The sequence below is a fragment of the Gossypium hirsutum genome, chromosome D12, assembly GCF_007990345.1.
Source record: "Gossypium hirsutum isolate 1008001.06 chromosome D12, Gossypium_hirsutum_v2.1, whole genome shotgun sequence".
Classification (NCBI taxonomy): Eukaryota; Viridiplantae; Streptophyta; class Magnoliopsida; order Malvales; family Malvaceae; genus Gossypium; species Gossypium hirsutum.
In genome coordinates this window covers 48,402,889-48,416,198 of record NC_053448.1, presented here as the reverse complement: position 1 = coordinate 48,416,198, position 13,310 = coordinate 48,402,889, and the positions used below count along the sequence as shown (strand labels likewise).

Below are 13,310 nucleotides of genomic sequence, written 5' to 3'. Positions count from 1 at the left end.
AATCAGATGAAGGAACAGAAGAAAAACAAAGGGGATCGGGGGAGGGTAAATCAGGGAGGTGATGCTGAATCGGTAGCAAATCTGGGCAAAAGAGGGGGAATAGAAATCGGTAATTTTCACCGATTAGAAAGGTAATGAATTAAGTGCGTATTACCAATACATCAAACCAAACGACATAATACACCCGGATTAGATGGGGCCCACCGATTAGGGGTGTATTGGCATAGCCAATACACCAAACCAAACATAACGTCAGTGGTCTGGGTTGGGAATATCTATTCAACGAATGGGTGGGTGAAAAATTTCCTCTGATTACCCTTTCTTTCTCACATCTGAAGCTTTCCTCTTTCTCATTCTTCTTTCCATTTCCTCTGAGAGCAATATGTTAGCAATTTGGCACTGACCCTCACCCATGGAAGTCTAAATCCCAGCACCTTCCCACCGGAAACAATCGAGTTATGGTGGCAACTGCTTCACTGGTAAGAGCCAGTCAACACTGGGTCTTTGTCTCCATCTCCTACATGTCTTAGAAATAGAAAGGAGAAAAAAAATGGCGAAGAAAGCTTCAAAGTCAAAAAATGATCGTTCATCTTCAACCTAAGTTACTTCCGTTAAGAACCCATCAACAGCCTCCAATCAGTATTTCTCTCTTACCCCTTTGCTTTATAGTATTTTTTACAGAATAAATTATGGCTTTCTTAGTTTGTTTTGCTTGTAAGGAATTTTTTGGGTTAACAATAGACACTTTTGCTTGAAAAAAATCTGTTAGTCAAATGGCATTAAGGGTAAAATCAAGTGAGAACATGAAGAAGACAGCTGAAGAGACTGTTGTTAGCGAGAGAGAAAAGAGACCCAAGTCGAAGTCAAGACTCAAATCGAAGCTGAAGAAGAGAACAAAAATATTCGATTTTTGTTCATAGTATTGGTTAACATTTTGTTGATTATAACATTCCCCTGCCTAGAAATTTCATGCTTTTGTTCGTGTGCCCTTGTCGTGTAAGAGCTAAAACCTATCTGCTTATTTCTTGACTGTTTTTTTTATGCAAAATTTTGAGTTGGTTTTTTAGGCTTGCAAATGGATTGTGTTTCCTTGCCTGTAATGGAGCAAATGTATATGCAATATACATACATACATACATACATACATATATATGCATGTGGCTGTGTGTTCTGTAAAGTGAGCTTTGGTTCTTAAATCAAAGGATTTTGCTTGCTAGTTTTGTTGCAGAAATTGAATGTCCTGTGAGAGACATTAAACTAACAGATTTTTTCATTTTCTTATACTCAAAGGAGGATTTTCGTAAGGAATTTCAAGAGCAGAATACGGACATCAAGTCAATGCGCGATGTATGTTATGGTTTAAAAACACAAAATCTTATTTTAGAAAATGAATCTCTGTGTATTTAATGTATATGTTAACGAATCCTCCCTCATATTGTAAATTTGGGCACTTCATTTTCTAATCAAATCATGAGAAAAAAGTGTTTTTTTTTAATTATTATTGGGATTTTGAAGGTGGAGAAATGTATGGCAAGATTGCAAGAGTTGCAGTTAACAGTTGCAGGAGGGTCCAAGGTGATGTCAGGGGTGAGTTTAAGTCCAAGAAGTACTAGGGGTTATATGAAGACTAGTCTCAGATGCAAGCAAGAGTCCTTGAGGTAAAATCAAATTTTGGTTTGTCTTCAACTGTGCCATAAGGTTCAATCTTTTTGTTTTGCATACTAAATTAGGTGGTTTTCAATTTGAAGGATGAAGAACTCTACTCCAAGGAAATCACTAGTTGGGAAGTTTCCAACCACTGCAGGAGGTATATCCCTCTTATTTTCTTTATATTTTTAAATTTTGTGGCCTAGTTTCCCTCTCTTGAGCATTGTTTCTTGAATTTATCATTCATTTTGAATTTCCTATATAAATATCCACTACAAGGTAACTTTTAGAATGCCATATTTGTCTACCTCTTGTACTCTTGCATTTGAGTGTGGTTAGATACATATATACCCTAAACCCAATTAGACTAGCTTTCCTTTATAAGCTAATTTTTGATGAAATGATCTTTTTCAAAGTTCAACTTCGTTGTGCAAGCTAAGATGGCAAATAATTGGATTTATCCAACCTTTTTTATGTAGGTTAATGTAGGAGAATGTCATTACCAACAATGTTAGTAGGGGAAACAGTGGGTGAAATACTTCAAGCAAATCAATTTGCAAGACAGATCCTAGCTGTTGTTGATAAAAAAAACCAAGAATACTTCTGAGGATCCTAAAACTCCATTGACTGAACACAAGAAGCAAAGATATCAATTTTTAAAGGTAATTGCATGAACCATTTGAGTTAAAACTCAAATTTTTCCGTTGTTTTTTTTTCTGGTCGTGCCATGATATATTCCATGTTCTGCTAAAATATACTGTTCCTGGTGCTTCTAGTCTCTGATGGAAAAGGATGATTCGAAATGCGGGCAGAATGCGGTGGTGGAGAGGAAAATCGTATTAGTCCCGAAAAGTGAGACCATAGTTCATGCAATTATTACGAATGTTAAAACATTTGACTACCAATTAAGCAATGGTGATATGAAGCCAATAAAAGAAGGTCTGAATGGTTTGAAAACTACTCGGAAGCAGCGATCCAAAGGACGCAAGTGAAAAACGAGACTGTAGAGACTTGAGAGACAAAAGTGTTTGTATATGAGGTAAAATTGGATTAGATGGAGTGTGTTATATATATGTATATGGGACTGAGTGAATTTTGATAGGTATTAGCACTCGAGTCCCTAAAAGCCAGCATGGTTAGTGTAACATCATCACCCAGTTTTATAGGGACAAGATTTTGGATATTATCTCAAACGTTTTAAGGTCTATTAACTTATGGCGTAAATTTTAAGCACAATCCCTATATTATTGTATAACCATAGATACAACCCTCAATTTTTACCATTTTGGTTAATTTAGCCTGTAACATTTCCCTTTTATTTCTTCTTCAATTCTATTTAGATTCTACCAGAAAACAATTTCACATTTTTTTTCTTTTTTAATCTTACTAGGATAATATTTTACTATATCTCTATATTGACTCTATTTGTGGAGTCTAAAAGTGTATCATTTAATTGTTTAAAGCACCATTTTCCAAATCTAATAAAATTCATCAAATTTATTTATTAAATTTTCTTCATAATAAAATTGAAGAAAAAAATGTTAGATTCCTCCTCAGAATTGAAGAGAAAAAGGACGAAAATTAAACCTATAATTTGCCCCAGATGAAACAAAGAGTCTTACGAATTCGTGGTGAAATCAGGTTTAGTAAGAGGGAATAGTTTAAATGCCAAAAAATTTGAAATCAATTTGGATTATTGTTATAATTGGTGCAGTTTTGATGTTGAAGAAGAGGATGAGTTCAATGTTTCAAATTTTATTAATAAGAAATTAAAGTAGATTATATATATTTTTATAGTATTATATATTATGATTTTTAATTCATATAATAATTATATTAAGAATTTTATTAAATTATATATTATTTTATTAAATTATTTTTAATAATAATCTTATTAAAATTTAATAACAATAACAATAATCATCTACCTAAAAATTTTTTTCTAAGGGTATTCTAGTCATTTTAGTTTTTTTATTTATGCTATTACAACATCATTCCATTCAACTAAACACAAGAATATTATTGCAGCTCTATTTCATTCCATTCAACCAAACAATTGAATTACTTATTACAGCTCTATTCCATTACAGCTTTATTCAATTACATCTCTATTCCATTACAGCGAACCAAACGTGCCCTAAATCTCCAACGGATGGGTACTCAATTACTGATTTAACTGTTCAAAAGATTATCGACAATTTTCTGTTCATTGGAATGGAGCCTTTAAAGCTTTGAAAAATGGGAGCACCTGTCAGTCATCTTCCAGACAAGTCTATTCAACACCACTTGTCGAAACCTTGGCTCAACTTTTTTCTTTTAAAAACGAAAATAAAGTAGTCACCAATCCTTTTTATTTAGGTGTGATTAGATCATCTTAAAATTTAATTATTTTAATAAAAGGTTAAATTTACTAAAATGATAATTTTCGGTCTACAAAATCCAAGAAATGGGTTCAGGAGTCGGTTACGTATGAGGAAGGATTAACAACTTCATAACGCCCAAAAATTGTACCTAGTTGATTACTTGATGTCTCAGCGTAAAAAAAAATTGAGAATCCAAAGAAAATTTAAAATGCAATCCCTTTTGCGCAATGTTATTTGATGGTATTGAAAAAGTCCCTATCTAAATTAAAATTTTTCTTTAATGAGATCTTCTCATTTTGGGTCGATCAAGACGAAAAATCATGTCCCGTAAGTTGGGGGATCAAAATCTCGAATTTTCGAAAATAAGAAACGCTCACCTTTTAATTATTGTTCAAATCTTATTTATATTTAATTCTTTTTTTGAAAAAAAAAAGAGAAGGGACGTTCGATTATTTTGGTGCAAGGAGAAAATCGTACCCCATAAGTTAGGGACACAATCTCTCGAATCCTCAAAATAAAGAATATCGCATTGGTTTTAATTTCTACTTATGTGTTGTGTAAAAACGAATGCATCACTTAATAGGATATGCAATTGAGCGTAGTGCGGAAACAAATAAATGTATCTAAGCATAATGGATAACATGGTAATGACTAAAATAAAATAACTACATGAGAAAAAAACAAAAAAGAAGAAATTGTAGAGGCCCAATTTAGTCCAGGCCCAAACCAAACCAAATAAAAATAAAAAATAACAGTCCAGTTCAATTACAAAAAAAGGCCCAAATGACCCAAACATAAAAAACCTAAAAGCCCGACAAGCCTAAATCCCCTAAAACCTAAAACAAAAATCCCTAAACATCCAGCCGCTGCCGCTCCTATGCCTTTGCCATGTTAGCACGAACGGCGCCTGAAGTTTGACGCCTCGGGAGCGCCTCTCCCCACCGTCGGCCAGGGCCACTTGCAAAACAGAAAGACAAGAACAGCAACAAGAACACGCAAAGAGCAGTAGTAGGAACAGTAAAAACAGTGTTACATATTCGACTATAAAAGCCAAAACAAAAAACTATGTAAAACACGCACAAAAGAAAAGCAATAAAAAAGTAGAACAAAAATTTCAAAGGTGATTATCTTCATTTTTTATCTGTTATTTTTTAGAAAAAAGGGCATAAAACATAAAATAAAATAAAAAACTCACCGAGTTGTTTCGAGTTCCACTGCCGCGAGTGGATGAGGACACCGTCCCCGATGATGGACAACCCCTTTCGATGAGACGACGAAGAAGCTGAAGGACTTCTCGAATTTTCTTATATTTTCGTCATGTTTCGAGGAACACAGACCCCAAATTTGGGCTTTGGAAGCCAAAAGGCCAAAAAATGGGGGACTTTTGCATTTTTCGGCCACCGAGAACTGCAGAGATTGTTGCCGGTGACCAGTGGCCGTCATGAGGGCTCGCCGGACCTAATGGCCGGACGAAAGAGAGAAGAAAAAAAATAGAGAGAAACTTTTTTTAACTGTCTGAAATGATTTTTTTTATATATTTTTAACTTATCTAGACTGAGTAAAACAACGCTGTTTTGAAGCGACTCCAAATGCCCCAAAACGACGTCATTTCAAAGCGGAGCCCAACGACCCGACCCACTTATTCAGTAGGATCCGCGTGTTTTTTAAAGGGTCTATTTGCGCCTTTGGCCCTTTTGCTTTTGCGGCTTGTTTCAATTTAGTCCCATTCTTTTTTTAATTATTTCTGTTTCTTCCTTGTAATTTTAACTTGTTCACAATTTAGTCCCTGGACAACTGTAAACCCGTTTAGGGATGACACGTGTCCTAGGGCTTGGAATAATTATCCATTTGGTCCCTATCCTTTTTAGCACACTTTATTTTAGTCCATTCTTCTGTTTTATTATTTTAATTTATTTATAGGGTTTGTACCTCTAATTTTGTTTAAATTTTGATTCAGTCCCTCATTCATTTAATTTTATCCTTTTATGACTTGTTTTTATCTATTTATTTACCTATTTATTTAGTCATTTTTTCATTATTTTTTTATTCCTTTATTATATTTAAAATTTATATTATTCATTTTCATTTTATTTGTAATAGCCTGATTTTTAATGGTGTCGGAAACAGTGGTTTGAGACCATTAAGTCCGACGAGTGAGCTTGTAAATTTTATTATCTAGTATGTACAAGTCACGTATGATTTTAGAAAGATTTTGAATTAGTAATTTGTGTTTTATAAGGATTTATTAGGTTAAATGGTTTAGAAAATAAGGTATTGAGACATCGATTTTATAAATCGAGCTGTAAATATTTTTTACAAATATTTACGGAGTGTCATTAAGGTAGTATTAAATTTTCGTTAAAAAATTTTAACGTTTTGATAGTTAATTAATTAAAAAGTACTAAATTGAAAAAGGTGCAAATCTTGCTAATTAAGAAATAGTAATTAAATAGTTTAAATAGTAAATAAGGGAGGACTAAAAGGGAAATTAGATACACATGAAATGGCTGCGGGGCATGAGTGTAGAAAATAAATAATGAAATAATGTGAACTAAGGGGAAAATTGTAAATTTGGTAAAATTAAACAAATAAAATAGCAATTAAAGGATTTTCTAGACATTTCTTCATCAATCTTCAGCCAAAAACAGCCATAGGAGAGCTCCTAAAACTGGTTTTTCATAGTTTTACTTCAAGTGAGTTCAATTCTTGCTTATTTCTTGTAATTTTTATGTTTTTGAGACTTTTACAATTAGGTACAACTATTTATTGCATTAGTTTTTTTTTTTATTGGAAATTTTGGAAGTTACCATTGATGAATATAGGATGTATTAGATGAATAAACATGGATTTGGAGCTTTAATTTTGTTGTATGATAATTTTATAAAGTGATTTTGATAGATATTGAGTTTGGGACCAAATTGTGAAAAGGTTAAATATTAGAGTTTGGTATTGAAATTTTGAATATCAAGAGTTGTATAATAGTCTATAATATTTAGATAAATTATAAATTGAGAAAAATTAGCTCATTTGATAGACTAATTAGTAAGAGACTAAATTGTAAAAGTTGTAAAAGTTGGGGTAATTGCGTAAATCCAAAAATTGAGGGGTATTAATTATGAAGTGAATTGGAACTAAAATATATACTAATGATTGAATAATTTATATTTTAGATCAAGAGGCCGTATATACTCGTTAAAAAAGAAAATTAACAGAATAATCATTGAACTTCTACAAATCATACAATTTAACCCAAGTAAGTTCGTATGGTTAATGTTTAATAATTATATTAAATTTATGAATGATATTATGTATTTAATATGTTGTTGAAAAATGTAATATTGTTAGATTATTATGTATTTAGCATGTTGTTGAAAAATGGAATATTGTTAAATTATGAATTTGAAGTGAATATCCAGTTTAAATGGAATGCGGGATTGAGTACAATCATTATGTGATGAAAGATAACAAAGGAAGAATTGACGGAAAACTTTACCTAAGTAAACCTAAGTTCAGCATTTATTGCGGACTTTCGTGTTTACTTTTTGTTTAGCTCTCACGAGCTTCTATTTAACTCATATGAGTTTTCGTTCAACCCTAATGGGTTTCCGATCAGCTCTTTTGAGCTTCTGTTTAACCCTTATAGGTTTCTGTTCAGCTCTTATGAGCTTCTATTCAACCCTTATGGGTTTTTGTTTAGCACTTATGTGCTTCTGTTTAGCCTTCGGGATTCTGAAAACGATGTACTCATATCCATAAGTCGTTCTTCGATTTTGGTAAGATTTGGTAAATGACTTATGTGATTGAAATTAAAAGATTTATTGTTATTATTGATATTGATTTGAAAGAAGTGTGCTTATCGATTTTTGTTGTGGTTGATAAGGAGAGTCCATGAATAATTTACTATTTAATTTGTTATATTAAGTTTGGTAAGATTTATATTTAACCTATCAAACTTACTAAGCTTTATAAAGCTTACTTGTGTTGTTTAATGTTCTTGTAGATTACCGTGAGGTCAGGAGATCGGATCAACACATCAAGTGTAATATCCCGAAAATAACTACTGTAATATCCCGAAAATTACTACAGTAAGAAAGTAGGTATCCTTAATAGTAAAATAAGGAAATAAAGTGACAAAAAGGGAAATTTTGAGTTATGGCAACATTGGGAATTATATTATGACATATTAATTCAAGAGGATTAAATCGCAAAAGTGAGAAAAGTTTTGTTGCCCAAGAGTAAATACTCAAAATTTGAGGGATTAAAGTGTAAATACGAAAAAGTTGAAGGACCAATAGTGTAAATATTTTAAGGGTGGAATAATTTAGAAACTAAGGAAAATGGATGAATTAAGACCAAATTGAAAAGATGAAGAATTTTGAGGGACTAAATCACAATTTTACCAAATTAAGTGATGACTCAAGGATGGAATTTTTAAAGGTTATAAAGGGCAAAGTGGCCAATTAGAAGAGAGAGAAATCTAGAAGGCAATGATGATGTTGGTGATATTTTAGATTAATTAATTAAATAAATAATAGTTTATTAATATTTTAATTTAATTTTTAAATGATATTTTATTGTTTTATTATTATTCTATTTAGTATATATATGGAAGGAAAGATGAAGAATCTTCATCTTCTTCCCATGCATCCAACGTATGAAGAGAAAAGAAAGAAAGAAACTTTCTTTTCTTTACAATTTGGTCCTTTCACCAAAAATTCACCATTTTCACTTAGAAATCAAAAGAATTTTCATATCCATCAAGAGAGAAAGATAACAATGAGACAATGGGGACCTTGAATATCAAGTTAGATTCAAGAAATAGAAGCTGGAGGAGAGATAAAATCAAGTAAAAGGTTGAAATCAATAAGACAAGGTAAGAACATCAAGATTTCAATATATTTTTAAGTTTGTTATTATTGAAAAAGCATGGAAATGATATTATAGTAGAGTTTTCTTAAATAAAGCCTTATGTTCTTGATATATTAGTGAAGGGAAATAAGAGAAAGTGATGGAAAATATTATAGAGAAAATGAATAAGGAAGTTATAAACTTAGTAATCAACATTTTGCACTAAAATAGTTTTGGACAGCAACAGTAGGATAACTTTGAAAAATCACCATAAATTATAGAAATCGAATTAGAGGATGAAAAAAATATGGAATTAAAGCTTATTAAGTCTGGTTTCTCATAGAAGAAACAGTGTAAGTAATGGAATTGTAAATCATGAGATATAATAAATTATGTGAGACAAGGTCAGAATGAATTTTGATTCCCCTGTTCTGACTTAAATTTATATGTTTAAAATCCTGAATGAGTCTATTTTCAAGAGAAACAAATGGGAACATCATCTGAATCCTATACGAGGAGATAATTAATTTTTAGTGAAGAAGGGTCGGAACTGTCAGACAACAGAACAAGGGTGACTTTAAAGAATAAAATATACTTATTGGCTAAACAAAAAATTCTGAAAATTTTATAGTAAGAAGATATGTGAGTCTAGTTTCAGATAAAATTAACGGATCTCAATTCAGAGTTACATAGCTCAAGATATAAATAATTTTGTGACAATGACTCAAGTGGACAGCTATGAATGAACAAATAAATAAATATTGAAATTATAGATAATGTTAGATATAAGCATGTTATATACATTAAGAATGTGGAATGGAGAGGAGGAGGAAGAAAATATATGATTATTCAACTAGCATGAGTTTTCATTAAAAATGGCTAATTTGCATGTTTTAGGTTCAGGGACTAAATTGAATAAAAGTAATCTTTTAAGGGTAAATTTGTAAAAATGTCAAAAAGTGACCAAATTGCATGAAATGAATTGTTTTATTATTTAAATTAATAAATTGAATGAAATATTAATTTATATCAAGATTGGGTGGAAATTCGAGGAAAATAGAAAATTACCAAAATGTACCTGAATTTTGGTATTTCTGCAATTTAGCCTGGTAAGTTCGTGTAACTTGAATTATATTCTTAGATGATTGAAATATATATATTGGATTGAGAAATTGATTTGAATTGTGAACATGAGAAATTGTGAATTGAATGAAATGGAAATAAAGCTTTGAATTACATGAGTAAATATCGGGTCTCGTAGGCCCTATTTGTTATGAATATAATATTTCGAGGATATGTTGTAAAGAATTATAAAAGCAAGTTAATAATTTGAAATTTTTAATTCAAATGAAATTTTGTAACTCGGTTTAATACGTATGCAAATGTATGTCTTCTAGTAATGCCTCATACTCTATTCCGGCGTCGAATACGGGTAAGGGGTGTTACAATGTGACATCGCCAGATTCGGTCTTAACATTTACACCGGGTTTGGGGTGTTACATCAAGCCACACTATCTAACTTAATCCGGTAGCTTTTGCAACATATACTTTGGTTTATATGGCATGTATAGGGTTGGTTTGGAGATGAAATAATTTGAAATGTGGTTATGAATGATATATGCTTGTATGTATGTAATTAGTAGTAGATTTTGATAAATCAATGAGATGGATTAAATAGATAAGTTTAAGTAATTGAGTATTCGTGATGTTATGTCATGCTTAAAACTTGATTTTGGCTTGTGTTGATTTCTTGTTTGGGATGTATTGATGTATTAAAATGTTGTGTATAGGTTGAAATCAAACTGGGTGAGAAAAGTGGTCTTAAAATGGCTTATTTTTGTCCACACGGCCCGTGACATGGGCGGCTCACACGGCCTAGCCACATTGGCGTGTGTCCCTTGCACTTAAGGAAAATTTTGAAATTTTGGGAAAGATTCTCTAAGTTTCCAGTTTAGTCCTGATTTACCTTTAATGCGTATTTTGAGCCTCGAGGGCTCATATAAGGGACAATATCAATGTTTTATGATTGGTTCCTGATATGTATACTAAATGTTATGAAATGTTCGTATTTAATCAGTAAAGTCTGGTAATACTCTGAAACCCTATTCCGGTGACGGATAAGGGTTAGAGGTGTTACATTATTTGCATATTTGTTGCCCTTTCCCTCATTTATTTTGCGATATGTACTTTAAGCTTTGCTTGAATTTCAATTTAATCCATATTTCAATTAGTTTTGCTTCTTTATTTACTATATCATTTATTTATTATTTAAAATTTATATATTTTATCTTTATATTTTATTTTATCTACTACATCATTTATTTATACATGTTATTCCATTTTATTCTTTGTTATTGTCATTATTATTTTATTTATTCAATTTAGTACTATGATAGTAACCACAACATGATTATCGCTTAATTGTTGTTTTATTATCATTGTAAATGCATCGATATTATTCATTAGTATAGCATTGCTTTGGTTTTTATCTTCTTATTCTCCTTTATCTATTTATTTATTCATTCATTCGTTTATTTTTCGTTTTAACGTTATCATTTCATTTTTCCACTATTGTTTTATTTCATTCTCGCTAAATCACCATGTCATGTTTCGTATTCAAGTATATCCGTCCGTTTTGCTAGGCTTAAATGTGTTTTAAATATATATACGTCGTTTTAAAAAAAGGGTTACATATTCGTTCCATCTAACGTATAAGAAATATTTAAAACCGAGGCAATATTCGTTGTTTTTTAGACTCGAATAGGTCGTGCTTCTAACTTACGGAGTATGGCATTTTCCTAGAAATGAAATGATCGAATATCCTATTTAAAATAACAAGAAAAAATACAAAATTTGAGTAACGATTAAAACGACGATAATTCTAGTTTTCGAAAACTAAGGGTGTCGTGTCCTAACTTTCGGGGCATGATCCTTCTTCTTGATTAATTTAGACTAAATCCTTTTCTAATAAAATATCTTAATACAAAAGGGATTGCATTTCAAATTCTCTTCAAATTTTCAATTTTCGACATTTAGGCATCGAGTAATCAATTAGGTGCCAATTTTGGGTGTAACGAGGGTGTTAATCCTACCTTGTGTATAACCAACTCCCAAACCCATTTTCTAGATTTTGTAGATCGAAAAATATCGTTTTAGTAAATCAAATCTCTTATTAAAACGATCAAGTTACGAGGTGATTCGATCACACCTCATGAAAGTGATTGGTGGCAACTCCCATTTTCATTTTTTAAAATAAAAGTCGATATCAAAAAAAGTTTCGCTAGCTTGACGACTCCACTGTGGACAAAATAAGAGAGTCAAGCCGCGAGTTGATTACTTTTGGTCTTTTTGTCGAAAATTCATAATTTGGTTTAAATTTACGATCCCTTTATTGCATTTCATTCTTCATGTTTTGTCTTTAATATCTCAGGTTATATAGCAATCTAGTATATTTATTTTATTGGTTCGAAAGTTTGTTTTCCGTATACTGCATTGCTTAATCGTTCAAATTTTGCTCTTCTTAAGTGGGAGTGAGAAACTATTTCTTCGTGAGGTCTTCACCTCCGTATAAGATAGTGGATCGCTATTGGGATACATCCATACCTATGTCTTCGTGAGATCTTCATCACCGTATATTTATAGGGAAATGTATTCTCCTGAACCGTACTCAATTCGTATGAGCCTATAATGGGTGAAGATCGAGAAATCTGCTGGTTCAGGTACCCTTACTTTAGAACCGAACCGCATAGAATGAGCCCTAAGAACCTACCCTAGGTATAACCATACCAAACCTCTTGTGCTCACCCAAATAGGTGTTCTACTTATTATTTCTTGCTTTGAATTCTAGCTTTGTATGAAATATACTGACTTGTTTCATTTTGTTTTGGCTATGATTGCATTGCATTTTCATCATAGAAAAGGGTGTTGCTAAATAGAGAGATTATCATGGAAAAGGGATTTCTTGATAAAATAGAAGATAATGTGGCCATTCGGATATAGCCCGAGAAGACACAATAAGAGAAGGGTGACAGCATGACAGAGGGATATATGTTAGAATTATGGGATTTCACTCGCATCAGTGTGACTCAGAATAATCTCCAAGAGTTGAAAGAGATAAGATTCACCATTGTAGTTTCAATCCGACCCACTGCAACTTCAAGGGTATAGGATTTGTAGTTTCATCTTGCTCCACTGCAATTTCAGGGAGATAAGATTCGTCATTTGTAGTTTCATTTTGACCCACTGCAACTTCAGAGGTATAGGACTTGTAGCTTTATCTTGCTCCACTATAACTTCAAGGAGATAAGATTTGTCATTTGTTTCAATTTGACCCACTGCAACTTCAGAGGTATAGGATTTATAGCTTCAATTTGCTCCACTGCAACTTCAGGGAGATAAGATTTGCTATGGTAGATTCAACTTGGCCCATTACAACTTTAGGGGTATAAGATT

General features: G+C 31.8%; 1 protein-coding gene across 2 annotated transcripts; it reads left to right on the top strand.

The window, feature by feature from the left end:
- Nucleotides 1-246: 246 nt before the first annotated feature.
- Nucleotides 247-2,858, top strand: LOC107946262 (probable microtubule-binding protein TANGLED). 2 transcript variants are annotated; one of them, XM_016880515.2, is made up of 7 exons: nt 249-639; nt 770-996; nt 1,291-1,347; nt 1,516-1,658; nt 1,749-1,807; nt 2,127-2,309; nt 2,424-2,858. In XM_016880515.2, exons 2-6 carry the CDS (start codon nt 970-972, stop codon nt 2,129-2,131), a joined length of 291 nt encoding a protein of 96 aa, XP_016736004.1. In that variant the 5' UTR covers nt 249-639; nt 770-969; the 3' UTR covers nt 2,132-2,309; nt 2,424-2,858. The 2 variants fall into 2 exon arrangements, 1 of the variants encoding a protein (XP_016736004.1); XR_001696892.2 differs by lacking the exon at nt 770-996 and having other exon boundaries at nt 247-639.
- The last annotated feature ends 10,452 nt before the right edge of the window (nt 2,859-13,310 follow it).

What these genes read in the sequence shown, in the direction of transcription:
- LOC107946262 (XM_016880515.2), top strand. Translation starts at nt 970, where the DNA reads ATGCTTTTGTTCGTGTGCCCTTGTCGT. An exon ending in TGTTCGTGTGCCCTTGTCGT is followed by an intron (nt 997 to 1,290) that starts GTAAGAGCTAAA and finishes TTATACTCAAAG; the next exon opens with GAGGATTTTCGTAAGGAATT. An exon ending in TGCAAGCAAGAGTCCTTGAG is followed by an intron (nt 1,659 to 1,748) that starts GTAAAATCAAAT and finishes TTCAATTTGAAG; the next exon opens with GATGAAGAACTCTACTCCAA.